The following is an 18,401-nucleotide window of genomic DNA, read 5'->3' as shown; positions in this document are numbered from 1 at the left end:
CAATCAAAAGGACCTTTTACTTAGAAGACAGGGTTGTCCATACTCATAAGTTTTTAAGTAAGTACATCTTTACAAAACTAACTGCTTCTAGAAGCTTTCGATTAGCCAGTTTGGAAATCGGCAGTCCCAAATACAAAGCTTAATAACAAAAATGAAGTATGTAATTATTTGGACGTTTTGCAGAGATAATGATAACAATCCCATAGCCCTAATGTCAAGGGTGAATGTTTATGCCAGATTTTCAAAAAATTATTTCAGAATATATATGTGTGCACAAAACACACACTTGCACAATATGTTGAACAATATTCTTTGTAACAATCTATAAACTGTATTCTTCAGTGTCTTAGAATGTCCAATTACTTAAAATGAAGGGAAATAACTCTGTTAGTTTATAGTAAATCTATATTGATTTTAAACGCAAGCCAAAATTTCGCTCTGTTATTAAATTGATACTTTTCTTGGCAATTCGAAAATAAAGTTGTTTTGATGAGGCATCTTTGAATACCAATTGAATCTGAAAGTGAATTAGATAGTAGGCTATTATTATGGTCTAATTTCTATTCCCTTAATGAAAGATTGCACCACAAGTGGTTCAAATACAAACACTCTTTGAATTTCAAATAAATTTAATAGCAATGCAATTTGTGTGAAACTTCCTTGAGCTTAAAAAAAAAGGGCTGTTAGCAAAGGATTGATAAAATGGAAAATGTATATTATTTCCTGATTTTAAGATACTATTACCTTAGTTAGTAAAATAAGACAATGATGGAAAACAGCCTCAAACTTGAACAGTACTGATTGAATTATTTCCCCTTAATCATATCCTCTACTTTGAAAGATTCTTATAGCGACTTATGTTAAGCACTGGCCAAGATAAAAAAAAAAAAAGATCTTGCCAGATAAAACAAAGGATGTAAAAATCTCACATGTTTTAATGTTCTGCCCCTTCTGCTAATGAGGATACCAGGCGTAACATAAGGGCAACCTAATAAAGACAGTAGCACCTATTTTTTTATTTTCAACAATCTAAGAACTTTAACCAATATGACATTCAAGGTAAACCAGGCAGAAGGGACCCAGACCTGTAGCTAGAGGGGGGGCAGGGACCCCCTAAAAATTTTTTGGCTCACCCTGAAAAAATTTAAACAACTAAATTGACTTGAGTCGCTATAGTTAAGCCCTCCTTAAAAAAATCTGGCCCCACGTGAGACTTTGGGCTAGCTAAGGGCCTGAAGTGACCTATGACAGGCTATGCTAGCATAAACATAGACTGTAGGTTTTCTCAAGAGCAACTAATTTGCTCAATACATGGTGCAATGAGGGTCATTTTGCAGGATATTTTCCAAGAGCCAGGGAAACTTGAATATGGGGAGCCTTGTTACATTCGAAAGTCAAGACCCTTTTTCCAGGTCAGCATCTGCATCATTTAAGGGGAGAAACAGGGCTGAAAATTCTGAGACTTTAATCCAAAATCTTTCTTTGGATGTCCTAGGTTGAGAGACAAGCCTTGACCTTGCGAAGCACTGCAAACACCTGTTAAATATTATATTTATATCTCTTTAAGAAGCTTAAATGCCTTGAGGACATATTTACTAGGTATAAGTACAGAAGTGGTAATGAAGTACTATTAGTGCTACTCATGTACTAATCAAATGAGACGTGTTCCAAATAATCCTGGAAGTTCTGACAATCATTTTCTGACTTCCTGTATCAAATTATTGATTTGTTCACTAAGTTAGTTAGTGTAATTACCTCCCAAGGTTCATCATATATTCTTATTATAATGGCAGTTACATTAATCTTAATATACATAATAGAATAAAAGACAAGTCTGTTATAAAAATGCACAAAATATGAGGAGATATTGTTTTAAAATGAATAGCTTTACTTTTCACATGCAAAGATATTATCAACTTTTTACATGCTCATGCATGCAAAATTATCATACGAACATTTCTGTGAAATATTGACCCCATATCTTGACAGGAATAAAACAAGGAATTTATATGTGTATAAACATCGATTCACGGTATTTTCAAATGGGAAAAAAACTAAAAATTTATTTAACTGTGTATAGTGCGCACCCATTCTGTAAGGGGCCCATTTTGGAGTAATAAACTGCGCATTATATACAATACTTATGAGCTGAGATGATACACGATTAAAGAAGATCCCATCTTAGGAATCAATAGTAGTAAAATGTTTCCTTTAAAATCTGACCTAAATTTTTAAGATTCTTCCGACAATCATACAAGTTTTCTGTGGTCAGAACGTTAATGATTGAGCTTCTTATCCAGTTATAATAGCTGTTTCACATGAATGCTTATTATTGAGGTTGATGTGATAGGAAAACCAACAGAAGCAGGAAAACGGATCATGTCCAAGATCTCATCTTTTGTCAGATGTTATTATCATTATACACTTGTGTTGATTTGATTGGAAATTGGCAAATCACTAATTACCGTAGTCTAATTAATGCTAATCAACCTGAGAACTCATCAATGTCGGCAATTTACAACTCATCATGGAGAAGCCCATCAAGTTCTTCTGATGCCATGTTGTACTAAGACTGATGTTGGCATCTCAACCAGGGCCGATTTAAACTACAGGCCAGATCTGAACTATGTTACAACAGTTGTATTAAAATTGTGTATAATTCTTATGCAGCATTTAGGGTTTTGTTCTGTTATTATTTGAGATAAATTTCATGCTAGATTTAATATGATAATTTGTGATAGCTTAAATATATTTCTTGAGAGCATTTATAGATTATATTTCATAGTAGCATTAAATGAATGCATAGCATGATAGCTTTAATATTATCTTATTTAATATTTTATGATAGCTTATTGTGTTCTTGTGCTATAATAAACTTAGACTCACCTGTCATGCTATCAGGAACAAATAAACTGTCCTTCTCACTTGAAGAGCAGTATGGGGAAAAGCTTCCGCGTCGACTGACAGGTAACCCACGAAATATAGGAAACTCATCATAGCCATCTTCAAATGTCGATTCTGGTATTGATACAGTATCGAAGGTAAAGACTGGTCGTTCTTGACTACAATCAAAAGTTACAGACGGTATTTGTGTGTTTCTCAATGCTGTCTGGATACCTTCATTTAGAGCCGATTCAACGGTAAAGACTTGATTATCAATACCTGTAAAAAAAAACTTACATTAAAATACTAAATCAAAACTCATCATTAGCTCAAGACGGAATACAGTCAATAGGAAAATTCGGTGTATATAAATCTTATTCCCAGTAAAAGTGCAAATCAAAACCTCGGAATGTATTTGTGGCCAACAAGAATGTTTTGCTCAGGCAAGAAAACTCTGATGATAAATATAAAATAACATAAAATAAGAAACTGTAGCCCGCTGTCTCTTAGACTAATACTGTATGTTGATTTTGCTGCATTTTGTTTGTGTCAAAAGCACTGTTCATCATTTTGAAACACTGTTTATCATTTTGAAACACTGTTTATCATTTTAAAACACTGTTTATCATTTTAAAACACTGATTATCATTTTAAAAAACTGTTTATCATTTTTGAAACACTGTTTATAATTTTTAAACACTGTTTAACATTGAAACACTGTTTATCATTTTTGAAACACTTTTTATCATTTTGAACCACTGTTTATCAATTTGAAACACTGTTTATCATTTTAAAAAACTGTTTATCAATTTGAAACACTGTTTATCATTTTAAAACACTGTTAATCATTTTAAAACACTGTTAATCATTTAAAAACACTGTTAATCATTTTGAAACACGTTTATCATTTTGAAACACATCTTTTCTTTAATTATTTGAAATAATTGAAGACATTTATCATTCAGTTTTGTCTTTATTGACTTGACTGCTTTTTCAAACAAGTTGGTCAAGGTATCAATGTCATTATATCCAATCATGATTGTTTATTATCAATATTATTATTGATTTTAAATGTCAGGATTGTTATACATGATTAAACCTTTTTAACTTTGATAGAAAACCAAACAATATTACAAAAATTTCCTTTTAATATTAAAGACAAAGGGCACTAAATATTCAGATCTTCTTTATATTTGAAGTATCATACTTGAAAAAGATGGAAAACTTTAAGGAATGAGTAAAACCCCCATATTTGACTACATTCATTCCCATATATTATTCTATTCCAGTCCCATGTATCTATTATTTCTTCCGAAATATTTTGCTAACCTTTCCCATACCCTTCCACATACCTGACTAGTTTTTCATGCACTTCCTACTTAGCTTACCCATAAATCTGACTATACCTTTCCAAATATATCTGACTGTACCCTTTCCCATATATCTGACTATTTCTTCTAACCTCTCCCATATACATATATCTGACTATTCCTTTCCACATATATAACTAACCTTTCCCATATATCTGACTATTTCTTCCCACATATATAACTAACCTTTCCCATATATCTGACTAATTCTTTCCACATATCTAACTAACCTCTCTCATATAGCTTACAGTTACTTTCACTTATTAGCAACTATCAAGATATTAAAGAATAAGATTAGTAAATGATGCTACATACCATCTTCAGTATTACTAAGACTAATGGTGTGTTGGAGTAGTTCTTGTTGACTATCATCAGGTACACACGGATGGGTGACAACTTGAATATTATGGGATGTGGGAGACACCACAGGTGACCTTGTTACATTCATTGTAAATATCTAAAATATAAAAACATTGTAATTGAACACAAAATTCAAAGAAGAGTTTAGATCAGACATTTTCTTACACACTGACTTATTTAGTTCATTGTATAGTATCCAAATAGTGATGATGCCTTCTTTTAATAGTAACTTGTTGCTCATCCTTCAATGTAAACTACGACCCTGGGTTTAAATCATTAGGAAGTCCATTCTTATCTTGCGTCTTTTTCAATGACAGTTTTGCTTTTTTTTATCTTTCTGAATAATGCATTGCAACACAATATTATGAAAACCCAAATTCTACAGATATTATCATGATATTGAGGTACCAAAATTTGATCAACACCTTTGCCACAGGTTCAATGTCATGTAGGCACAAATATTTCAAGCACAAGTCAGTTAGACATGGTCACTTACACTAAATATTGTGACACAAGTCATGGGTGTGTATGAAATTAGCCACAATGAAAGGTTTTGTTTTTGTTAATGCTAGATTAGTACTAAATCTGTCTTGATTTAGGAATGTAAAAAGGAGCTCAACTTCCAATCTACATGCCTTAGATATAATTACTATTTCGCCATTATTGTGACCTTGACAGCTCAATTTAGAAGGCAAAGAACTCCATTATTGATAGGAATCGTAGCTGGACAATGTTGTTGATTCTCTTCTGCCCTAATGATCACAGAACAAGTTAAACAGTAACAAACTTTGACAGGGTGTTATTTTCATCAGTGTGAATCTAATTGTCTTGGTTAACTATTATCATCAGGAAGGAAGTGTTTTTAAACACAAAGAGATAGACTTGGTACTAATTGTGGTCACAGTTTAGAAGTCTGCTAGCTGACAATAGAACAGTTTGCCGTCATTTGAATTTGAACTGGATGATGTTAGGTATTAAGAATAAAGCAATCATGCCGGTCATGCACTCTAACATAAGAGTAACTGAAGGATTTTAACGAAAAATGTCTATCTCAGGTTGTCATTGTTAAGTCAAGAGTCTACCAAAAATAATCAAAGGTGATCCCTATTAAGCAACCATGTAATTCATGCACTCCCACATACTTTTCAGCATAGGTAGGCCAAACAGTGTCAAGTTTCACAAGGATAGCTGAAGTATTTTAACCAAAATGTCTATCTGACACCAGTATTCATAACTCAATTTTACCAAAAAAAATATTCAAAGAACCCTATTAATTGGACTGGGAGAAAGATGTCAATAAGTCTGTTTCCAGATCCCTTTCAGTTAATGTAAAACAAAATGGGATATATGCATTAAAAATTCAAGAAAACTATAGGTATTGAATAACAACCCCTTTGGCAAACAACACTCATTATGAGATCCAAAATCATAGTCACTGATAATGTCATTGCCTATAAATATGTCATTTTGATCCTGTCGTTAGTAAAATATATTAAATATGTCAATGGAAACGGGTTGTTAGTGAAATATATTGAATGATGACAAGTGTGAGTTATAGATTAATCATAATAGAGGACATATTTCATAGAAAATCTATAAAATAATGACAATAATATACATCATAGGAATCCGATTGAATTAATTCTGAATAACACTGTGACATTGCCATACTGTTATAATGGCTGCTTCAATCATGAAATCAGAAGAATTACTAATTTGGGTAAAACGCACAACACTCTGAGAGCATTGGATGGAGCAAAAATTTTGAAATACTCAATGGCTCCATCAGGAAAACTTCTAATTTAGGTAAAAGGCACTATATCCAATTTCAAATGACATAGTAAAATATTGGCAATTTTGATGTCAATTTCATTAAAGGAAGTGATTCGCCATTTTCGGGGTTGATATGGGTCTTGAATGTATGAATAGTCTTCAGAAGTACTAGATCTAAACGACATTATTCCTTCAAAAACATCTTCACCTAGAAATTTCACTTTGTATTTCTAATATGTCTCTACTATATATGGTGGTGTCTCAAGAAAAGACGACTCATCATTTTACTTTCAAAGACTGATAATTCTGGATACACATGGATTTGAAGTCTCAAATTTCGACGATGAGCTGTGAAGACTATTACTGATTAGATTAGCCAGTTTCTCAGACTAAGGTACAATTGGTCAAACGGATAGTGATCCTGCCATTTTAATGCATCATATGTTCCACTCTAACATTTCAAAAGAATTGGTTATTATATGAAAAGCTTTCTGTTACATTTTAGTTTATGGTATTAAAATGTACATGACCCTCTTAAAATTAAAAATCATGTTGGGTGACCTTTTGTTTTCATATCTGAAAGATTATGTACACTTTTTCCAAATGCGCAAGAGACACACTTTACAATCTCTCTTCCTGGTAAGTACAAAAGGGTTCAGAAGGTTAAAGCTTTTAGCACTTAGAGCCAATAAGACTAAGCTTATTTATAAGTACTGAAGTTGACTTTTAGTCACACAAACCAAAAAGCTTTGCTATCAAAATAAATCAAATCAAATAATCTGATTTGAAAGGTCTAATTGATAAGTAGATACTGCCATTCAGAAAAAAAAATATCCATTACGTTTTTTGAAATAAGGATTTTTTTGTTTAATTCAACATTCAACAATATCTGCTATATTTTATTTACTCTGTAATAATAAATGTTTGAAATATGTAAAGAAATAATATTTACTTAATCATACTCAGAGATTGTAAAGAGGTTTTTTAAACTTTTTATATGTATAGGGCACACTGCTAGGATTGATTTCCACCAATCCAATTTTCAGTCAGAAGTCTATGGTTCCTTCAATTCTACTACAACTAAGTGTTTTATGATGTCACCATAGAATAATAAAACCCTTTGTGATAGTGACATCATAATATGCTTAGTTTTATTAGAATTTCAGGAACCACAGATGTCAGACATAAAATTGAAATGGTACAAATTCATACTATCATTATCCCAGATACACATACAAAGTTCAAAAAACCTCTTTACAACCCTTTAAAGTTAAACTGTCTGACCCCAGATTTTTTCTTCAAGTTAGTCAATTTAACTTTTACAAATGGTTCCATGGCAAAAAAAAGAACAAATCCAGACCAATTTTGGCATCATTGTTGTTAGAAATATGATCAATAATAGTTATTTGGTTATAAGAATGGGTGAAGTTTTCAAACTTGGTCATAATTTGGCTACAGTTAATTTACGTCAATTCAAATTTTCAGATCTTAGGAACATCAAAAAATATAGAACATATTGATTTTCCTACACATTTTCACTTTAAGATTTTTTGAAAAAATCCTTATTAGATATCTTTATTGGTTTCTTTTCAACCATTAAATTTGTTATTGCTTATTTTTTGTCCCTTTTTTACTTTTTAATTATTGGAATTTCTGGACTGTTATCCACTAACATTGATTTCACACCAAAATATCAGTAAAAAATACTTTTATAATTGTCACCACTGTTCTGTTAATTAATTAAAAAAATCATAATATGTACTATATAGACATTCTCAAAATAGACCTAAATGATGACATTTTCTCATAAAATATATTGATTAAAGTGAAGACATGGTAGGAAAAAATTGACGTAGTTTACTATATATATTGCTATTAATAACAAGAAAAACTCATTTCAAATAATTTCAAATTATTGGTTTTTTCCTTGTAACCAAATTGAGTTTTTAATGGAAGTGACATCCATTAGACCTGTAGAGACATACAATGTTCATCAGACATGTAAATGTCTATAATAGAACTCAATTAGAAGTGACAACAATCAAAATGGTCATGAATAAAAAACAGTATACTGAGTAGTTTTCTTACCATGTGGCTTATCAGACATACTTGCAGAAAAAAGTCTTTGATTGAAATAAAAGGGTTGTAATGAGGTTTTCTAGCTTTTTATGGCTTTTATTTACATCATTCAAGGTTTCTGTCAGATGTCTATGGTTTCTATTATTATAGCAATGCTTAACTACATATGATGTCACCATCTCAAAAACTGTTAATAAATTATTACCAGCTCTTGCATAAGTGACATCGAAGAAATGTTTTAGTAGATTTAAGAAAAACAGACATCTAACTGAAATGATGCAAATTGATGCTATCTGTTTTCGAGGCAGATAAAAAAAAAGGTCAGAATACCTCTTTACAATCCTTTTAAACTATTCAGGAAGAATAAAATTGTAATCCAATAGCATCATAATATCACGATCCATAAGATAAAATCATACCACACAAACAAGAGGCATGGAATAAAGGCCACATCATATTGGCATATAGTTAGGAAACAAAGTCACCAAATAATACCAAAGTACAATCAAAATAGTATATAAAGGTTCATTGGAATTAAATTGTACTTAAAATCATTATATAATAAAGCAGGGACGAGATTTTGACAGAATTAATGCTTTGTTTGTATAGTAATAACATTCACAATTTTTGAATGTTTTATTGTTTATTTTCCTAATAAAATGAAATTAACCTATATTGAAGCAAAGAATGTTCAGCTTAATAAAAACTATCTAACAATATAATTAGACTTAAATTTGAAAACACATCTTAAATAAAATGTTAATTTATTTCTAAGACTTATCAAATATAAAAAATATCCAATTTTACTTAAATTTTGAGTAGTCTACCTTTATTCAAAATGCTCAGTTAGATTATGAAGTCTTGACAAACATGTCTAGTTTCCCAGAAAAGAAAATCATTAAGAAATATATAATTAAATAATAACATACTGTACATATTTGCATGATAAATTTATTTATTTTGATACTATGTCTCACTATCTTGGAAGTTATTTGAAAATTGCGAATAAGCGATATATCACTATAACATTAATATGGTAACCTATCTATGATATCCATATCAACTGCGATACATAAATCAAGATATATATGTATTTTCTGAAGAAATCAAGCATGTTTATTCTGGAAAACATGATTTAAATAATCCATTAGTCTAACCTGAACATTGGTTTAATCCTGAATAGAGAACATGTATATTAACAGGATTCCTCAAACTATGATTTTTCATAAGTTAGTATAATACTAAATGTGATTGGAGATCCATTATCCTACATCACCTGTTAATTAGCCACAACAATCAATAACCATTATCATTTGATACTTCACTCCCGATCAACAAGTTCCTATCTTGACATTTCCGTAAACTCAAATAAACAACGCAGAAAAAAAACAACTTAATGCAATACAAGAGTAATTAAGCTCCATACATTGACATGTATATTAATGTATACTTCTCTGTTGCCATGGTAATTAACACAATCAATTACATATATGAAGAGGCTAATTCTGAATCAAACAAACCAGGTTACCATGGTAACATTCAGGTAAAATTCAATGAAAATTGAAATAATTAGTACAATAATATATTGATTCATTATTAAGGTGACTTACTTTATAATGTGTCAAGAGAAGACAATTCAGTATAGAAATATCAGAAAAGGTGTTGGTTTGAAGAGAAAATATTCAGAATAAACCCACTGAAGTTTTTGTCTTGAATAAATCAATGTTTTTTAAAGACAAGTTTATATAGTATATATTCAGACAAGTTAATATTTTGATATTGGTAGCATGGAACAATTGTATATTAACATTACACAAAAGGATTTGTTCGGTCAAATAAAAAGTCAAATTTCAAAAGCTTTTCAATTATGGAAATAAGATTAGAAAATGTAACAACTGAATTAAACATACTTCCCTCCCAAAATTCACCTGAAAGTGTCACTTCGGAATTTCATGTACATTAATATTAATGTAAGATCTTACAATGGTCAAGCACTGAATTTCTATTTAGAATTAATACAAAAAACATTCAAGATTTCTTGCACTGAAATACACATTAGAAAATTCCTACCTGCTTATATTGGACAGCATTTTTCATTAACCACACTTTTATAATAATAAGATTTACTTATCAAAACCAACTAAAAGTCCTTTAGATCGTATAGAAATCCAACTATAGTGACTTTTAAACAATACATGTCTGGCATTTCCACAGAAATAAACAAAGAATGCTGATATTTTCCTTTATAACAGTTTCAGAGATTAAAACAACTCACATATTAACAGTGTAAAGTCTTCCTCACTGATTGATTCCTTTATAACTAGATATATGTTCAAAACACAAGACTGGAGTATTCTAATACACTATAAATACTATCTCCAAAAAACTTCCCTTTTCAACTGATTATCTGATTTAAAAGAATTCACACAACAAAAGTAGAAGACTAGAACTCACTATCTATATGTTTTAAGATCTTTTCAGAACAAATCCATACCAAACTGCTACTTGATTTGGTTTTTATACACAAGACCGTTAATCATTTAATGAAGACAGTTAATGCTAGTCACAAAGCAGGGTTCAGGCAGTGACACTAGAGTTTAGTACACATCAAGTCACAAAGTTTGGATTCGCTCTAATTAGGAGAGGTGCTAATTAGCTGATAATTATATCAGTGAGAATCTATCAAATCAACAGTTCAATAAACCCTCTTTTGAAGACAAAATATATATTTAAACCCTTCTCATGTTAAAATTTCTCCAAAAAGGACCCCAAGTTGTATCTTGTCACTAGTGTTCAAGTCTGGAAAATCTGAAATAATTTCTGAAACTTTTTCAAACAATAATGCTTCTGGTTTCCCAGTTCCCCTTGCTAATTCCACCCTATTTCCTACATCATTATGTTACTTTGACCTCAGTCTGTCGAGATCATGAGAGATTTGAGTGAAAATGTTAACAGAACTTAAAATTTAAGGTGGTTTACATTTTATGAAATGTCTTCCGTGAATCTGTTTGTAAACTGAAGTTGTAGAACCAATTACTGGAAGAGGGGAGTTGGTGTTCACATTGTAACCGTTAAAAGGACTCAAGGTTAAACTATAATAAACATCACTTGACTCAAGTTTTCATTTTCATTTTTATGTCTGGATTGCTTCTATTCATAATTCGACCATTCCGCAGTCGGACCAGAAAAGGTTTTGGTTTATAACCCTCAAATTGGTATTAAGAATTATTAAAATTTGACTTTCACCAAGGTCGTGCACGAATGAAATTGGCGCGAAATCTTATTCAGATAGCGACCTTGAAGTGAAACCTCTTATTTATCAGCGATTATTGAACTTGAGCAGGTCGTTACCAGTTATGCGTCTGGATAATAGGAAATGAAAGCTTGATTGACCAAGTCTACATTTCCGTCGCGAATGTCAACAAACATGGCTGACTGACAGGTGCTTTGTCAATCTAGTTAGAAGAAAATACATTTGTTTGAAGGATAAGGCGATAACTGATAATGGCGCTTGTGAAACAGAATAATGATGTAGTTTCCTGGAATATCAAGGCCATTAAAAAACCTAGAGTTAAATGTATGTTGTTTTAAATATAAAGTAAAAGTTGCAATTTGTTGATTTCCGTGTCTTCAGTTTGTCCAGTAGGCCTACACGATGTAACGATTCGAAAGCTCAGAGGCAGAGGTGTTCACAAGGTTTATTGGTGTGTATGAATAACAAACAAATAGCTTCTTTCTATTTTTACCTTCTTGTCACTGTCCCTGTCACTACTGGCTGCCATATTGATCTTTTCATGATAAAAATATCAAAGAGTTGATACTCCAGGTCTTAAATATTTATTGTTTGAATTTACAGTACCAGAAATTAAAGATAGACCAGTTTTAGATTATGAGAAATTGAGATGGTTGTGTCAAGTTAATGATTCAACAGATAGGTAAAACTGTTAAAAACACTCCATGGATAGGATCTACTAGCCCTACATGTCATGCATATTATATTGATTGTGTGAGATGGACTCATTAATGGGACATTGCTTATGCATGAAGATCTGAAGTCAAAGTGATCAGGATGAACCCCAATTTCAGACTCATGATTGCTGAGCCAGCTAAGGTGGCTGTGACTTGAATTATCATCTGCTAGGCAATAAGGTGCCAGATATACACTCATGCCTTCATTTTCATATTCATGTATCTATAAATTTATTATTCCTTAAAATTTACCGGTCTATCAAGTGTTATAACTTAATCTAACTAACTTGATTTTAGGAAAAATGAGGAATCTAAAAATGAATTCCATGAGTTATTCATGGAGAATTATAAAAAATTATTTGTTCAACCACCAAAGAAAATTGGGTTTCCAGATCATTCTGTCAAGCGAGGGTAATGGTTTTGATTTAATAAATCTTACACTCTCATTTCTAAACTAATTGTCCAGTGATGCATTATGAATGAAAATCCATAAAGGAGACAGAAAAGGGTTTTTTTTCAAGTGTTAAGAGTGAAGAAGTTATTGAGATATACAGACATTTCTTCTGTCTACTGTTCCCTTATCTTTATATAAAATTCATTCATTCATATGATGATATTGTTTTATTTTCAGGAATAAAAATCAATCCTTACACAGTTTGAGCCAAAAAGCAACAGGTTAGAATGGAATGTATTTTTTTACTTTAAATGTGACTTTATAAATAAATTTTGCTTTTGTAATAGATGTAATTTGATTGTAGTCTTCATATCTTAAGATTAAAATTTTGGGTTGAAGGCAGAAGCTCCTCAATTTTCTTATCTGAAGAAGTTTTTGTCATTGAGATATGCAAATATCTGAAACACATGTGGACAACATAAGAAGAGCTGTTGGCTATGAAAATCAAAATGCAATTGTTAATTTGACATTGAAGCATGTAAAAATATTTTTGTACCTTGTTTAGTGTAGTTTTATAGCTTGTAATATGTAAATTCTTTGAACTTATATTCATTAATTAATTTTATATTACAGGCCCAACAACAGAGAGTGAGAAGAAAGCTATCTTACCTCCTACATCAGATACAACATATACCCATAATATAGGAGATTACTTAAAAACTTATCATAAACAAAGACGTACAGATAAACCTAAAACATTTAATCCTGATTCGATGAAAATATTGAGAAAATTACTTCGAAAATTGTAAGTATATATTTCTTCAAGAAAGTTAGCCTACTCCACTCAAATGATTCAGTTTATGAGTGATTATATATACCAATATTAAACACCCTGGATTCCTGCTTGATCATATACTGTATATTTGCGTGTATAGTGCGCGGTATTTTAAACTGAAAAAGGTTTGCCAAACTGAGGTTGTGCATTATAGACACTGACAAAAACTTTTGAAAGCTTTTTACAGATGTCTCCCAGTCAATATGTAGGGTCTGTCCTATTGTATTTGATTAGGTCTAAAATGTCATAATTTTGGTGAAAAGAATGTTCAAAGGGTGGGCTAATGAACACAAGGTAATAGTTTTGAAGAATCCAAATCTTTATATGTTATGACATATTTCAGACCATTTGAAAGAAGTGCAACTGAGATTGATAAAATGAGATCTATATTGAAAACGATTCCATTCTTTGCTGATAATATTCCTGATAGTGTGATCAAAGAATTATGTGTAGTAGCTCAATTAGAAGTCTGGAAGGAGAGTGACTTTAACAGTAAGTTGACTAAGCATACAAGTCTGATTACCCAAAACTTTTTTTACCATTAAGAAGTCCTCTGTCAGACGTAAATGTGGATTGCCAGAACCAGCTGATAGATAGGATCCTCGTGAATCTCTTTGGATGGTGTTTAAGTAGCTAAAGACCAGGGTCCCACTGCACAAAAAATCTTGCGATTTTGTCAAGTGCAGTGTTTCCCATTTTTAAATTTCACATTTTCGACAAATTCTTATTGCAAGATATTTTTGAGATAAAGGACCGTGTGTTGGATCTATTCTTGAAAGTACCACATGGTTAATCAATTGTTTATTAATTTCAGTTTTTGGTAATATAGGATTGCATGTTATATTAAAGGGTTGTGTTCAACCTGAAACCAACCAGTATCTTATAGTACCAGTTAATAAAGAAAAATCCATGTTGACCTCGACTAATGTCTCGACAAACATCTCAATAACTTTCTCATCTGATACAACAGATACTAATAAACAACACACTGAAGATAAACAACCCAAAAAGGTAAATGTATTTATTATTATTTAAGTTATGGAAATTATATTTTTTCTTGCCTGATAGTATGATTAATAGCGTACAAGTTGCTTCCAAAAAGAGAATAAATGTGGTCTCTTTTACCAATGCTATTGTCAGATTTGAAAATTTAAATTCCTTACAAGGTTGCTTTTAGACCAAAATCTTGGAAATATATTACCCAATTACCAAAAAGATTTTCTCTTAGTACCTTTGTTTTTTACTGCTGCCGGACTGAAAATATATTAACCAACTAATTTCTAAGACTTTGCTCTTAGTATCTTTGTCTATTTGTTTTTTATCACTTCTATAACACTTTTAATTTTTCTTGTGAAACAAAACAGCTAGGTGTAGGAGATTGTTTTGGAACTCTGAAGAAATTAGAAGATGAAGAACCGACCTGCAGGTAAGCATTGTCTTTCTTTTGTTTCCAAACAGAATTGAATCTTTTTTTAGTCAAATTTATGAGTAAAAAAGATCAATGTAAAACTAAAATTTCAATTAAACTAAATTGTATATACTTATTGACTTACCTCAAAATGTTAAAGATTTTGTTTGTTACTTCATGACCTAGGCTAGTGCTTTTTTTTTGAGGATACTATTCTCATTTTAGATCTCTCACTGTTAAAACACTGGAGACAAATTGTGAATTTATGAAAATAACAACGTCTGATTATAAACGAGTAATGGAGGTGAGTTAACATCAGTTATTGCCCTTGATTCTACATAACACACTCATAAGTAACTGAAAAATTCTAGAGTGTTTTTTGTGAGATTTTTTTTATTCCAAAACTTGTTTTAAATGTAGATAAAATGATTTATAGGTTGATCTTTGACCTAATACTGGATTAATTTCATTTGCTTCAACAATTTTATGAAATGCACATCAAGATTTAATTGATTTGTCAAAATTTAAAATTGGTTCTATCAATCTTAATTGACGCCCAGGGGAATATAATGCCAAGTACATCAATGAAAATGAAATTTTTACAGCAAATTAAACAGAAAGAACATACAGAGAAATTAAATTTAATACTGTCATGTAGTCAATACAATTCCTGGCCTAGACAGCCATTATTACAAATATCTAATTTAATAGAGTGGATAACATACAAACCTAATACAGGTAAAACCTTTACTATTTTTCTATTTATCAGAGCTGCTCATTTGAAACCTTTGAAAATTGTTTGTATTTTGATTTGAATTTGTGTTGAAGTTTTTAATATTTATCTTTAATATGTGAAATAACTCAAAAAAACCTAATGATTACCATGCATTTGGACACATTTACCACACAATATGACTGGTTAATATAGAGTACAGGTTCTGTACAATATAGAATATGGCTAATGCTTTTCTTGAAAGCAAAGAGTACTATGGATGGAAGTAATTTCCAATTAGTACAGTGACTTCCATATCATTCTCATCCAGACTTAAGTCTTTATTTTGGAATTTAACTTCATTTCCTGACCATCTGCCCTGATAATGGGTTTTTAACCTAAAATACATGTCAGCTGCAATAGAAGCTTATTAGACCTGTCTGTTTGAATGATTACTGAATGTCATGTTGAACGTTTTGTACATCAGAATTTTTATTTTATATTTTGTGAGGGGCTTTATCGTTATTCTCACTAGAAATTCTATGATTTATTATTTTATGTTTTATAATTATAGTATTAGTAAGTGAAGGATATAAATCACCATTTATAGCTTTTATTAAATCTGGTGAATGTCATGTTTTAAGACAAGTTGAAGTTTTAGAAACTCTCAAAAATGGACAAAAGGTGAGTACTTGTCTAACGGCCAATTTTTTTTGTACATAAAACAGTGAAAATTGTTACTTTAACTAAAATTATTTTAATACTGCCTAAGTAGAGCCTGAAAGTTGTTTGCATTGATTTTTATTTTGAGTCTTACCGAATTTGTCAACATTTATATCATTAATTACTATAACTATGGGTAGTTAACCAATAGAGATAAATCTTCTAATGATCTGTAGAACCACTTGCCGATGGTTGCCTATCCCTTTAGCTAATATCTTGATATAATTCGTAAGGTGCCCTCACATCGTACCGTACACCAGCTGCGTATGGTTGCGAATAAGAAAAGTGGTCATAAGCTTTGATTGTAACTCTCTATTTGGTATTCATGACAACTTTAATTATTCGCGATCACACACTACCGGTAATGGCTATTATGTGAGGGAACCTTTAGGAAAGAGTTATCTGCCTTATATATGCCAATATGTATAATGGATTATTTATATGAATGTCTTCAGGAACATAAATCGAAACAAGTGGTTATCGGTCGACTGGGACCATCTACATCATTCTGTGAGCTGAGTGTGTTATTAAAGGAACCTATGTCTACATCTATTGTCACTGCTAGTAATATTGAACTAGGTATTATTAAACCAGAGAGACTTGAGGGTAAGGAGACTTTATGGTTTCAGAAAAAATCCAAAATAGCTTACACTATTATTATTGTGAGGTTTTAGAGCATAGTCAGTTAAAGCGTTGGTTCTTTACATGACGTCAATTGCTTAGTTACGTCGAACAAATGGCGTCTGTGGATTCTAATCTCGATCAGCGTGTGAAAGACTGAAAATCTTGAACGAGTCATCTTCTCTTATAATTCCAGTTGACCCAGCTGTAAATTGGTACAGATAATCAGGGAAAGATCAATGCCAATAGGTTTGCCCAAGGACCAGCTAATAGAAAGGATCCTTAACTGTGAACCTTAGTTGTTATCCTTGTAAAATAGTTGTTTGTTTCTTTCTTTCTACTTGGATTTCACTTCGGCTATTAAGCTTTTACAATGAAAACAACTTGGGTAATTGTTTATCAGCACCATATTTATATATTTCAGAATTAGATGAAGTTACCATACAGTTATTCAAACAGTCCAATACACATTTATTTGGTAACTTAACTAAGGTCAGAATATTTTAAAATTAATATAAAACTGTAAATAACAAAACAACAAAAGAATTTCTTGCATTTACAAGACATTTCAAACCATAAAGACCACCTGTCTAATATGCTGTGGTATATAATTAGTGACCTTGGGACCTTGTATTGCTATAATTTATGGGATATAGATGTCATTTTCTGTATTGCACATTGGGACATAAGATCTTATCAATTTTGTCATAAAAATGGTATTTTGCAATGGGAAATTCAACTCCTACGACAAAATTAATCGTAAGATAATTCGAGAGAAATCGGATCCCAATTTTCTGTATAAAATATTAAATTATAGTTTATATTATTACAGGATGATGTACATGAAGAATATATGCAACAAGAATTAAAACGAGAGTGGAATGAATTTAAACATCATGTTGTAGTTGATGTTATAAATACAAGAGGTATTAAACCTGGCTATGGTAAATGGGCTAAATAAATATAGTGGTATACAGTTATTCTTTATTGGTTGTGTTCTTCAGAATAAAATAACCCTGGGTCCATTTCACTATCGCCTCAATAAAGTAAAGCAGAAAAGTAGGATGTAAAACTTGATTCATTTCATTTCATTTCAATAAAGTAAAGTCAAGATTTTATGATTTGGTATGAAATAAAATCATGATATTTTAGCAATCGACCTACTATTCAAATATAAATTGTTAATTTCCAATAAACATTATTTCTGAGAACAATTCATTTTTAATAATAACTTTGAAATGAAATAACAGAATTTAAAAAATTGTAGATCTTAG

General features: G+C 31.0%; 2 protein-coding genes across 2 annotated transcripts; one reads left to right on the top strand and one right to left on the bottom strand.

Annotated features, from left to right (window-relative positions):
* Positions 1-1,429: 1,429 nt before the first annotated feature.
* Positions 1,430-5,133, bottom strand: LOTGIDRAFT_158984 (hypothetical protein; the record flags this gene model as incomplete). Its single annotated transcript, XM_009052657.1, has 4 exons — positions 1,430-1,536; positions 2,887-3,162; positions 4,569-4,710; positions 5,110-5,133. The coding sequence occupies 4 exons, from the start codon at positions 5,131-5,133 to the stop codon at positions 1,430-1,432; spliced, it is 549 nt and encodes a 182-aa protein (XP_009050905.1).
* Positions 5,134-11,887: 6,754 nt separating this feature from the next.
* Positions 11,888-18,088, top strand: LOTGIDRAFT_231321 (hypothetical protein; the record flags this gene model as incomplete). The annotated part of the gene is made up of 14 exons (XM_009052656.1): positions 11,888-12,042; positions 12,322-12,400; positions 12,732-12,845; positions 13,066-13,109; positions 13,462-13,633; positions 14,007-14,155; positions 14,478-14,674; positions 15,028-15,089; positions 15,297-15,375; positions 15,677-15,809; positions 16,358-16,467; positions 16,962-17,112; positions 17,552-17,619; positions 17,960-18,088. The coding sequence occupies exons 1-14, from the start codon at positions 11,970-11,972 to the stop codon at positions 18,086-18,088; spliced, it is 1,560 nt and encodes a 519-aa protein (XP_009050904.1). The 5' UTR covers positions 11,888-11,969.
* Between the last annotated feature and the right edge of the window lie 313 nt (positions 18,089-18,401).

Source organism: Lottia gigantea (assembly GCF_000327385.1).
Source record: "Lottia gigantea unplaced genomic scaffold LOTGIsca_19, whole genome shotgun sequence".
NCBI classification, from domain to species: Eukaryota; Metazoa; Mollusca; class Gastropoda; family Lottiidae; genus Lottia; species Lottia gigantea.
The sequence above is the reverse complement of the archived record's forward strand: the minus strand, read 5'-3'. Positions and strand labels throughout refer to the sequence as shown.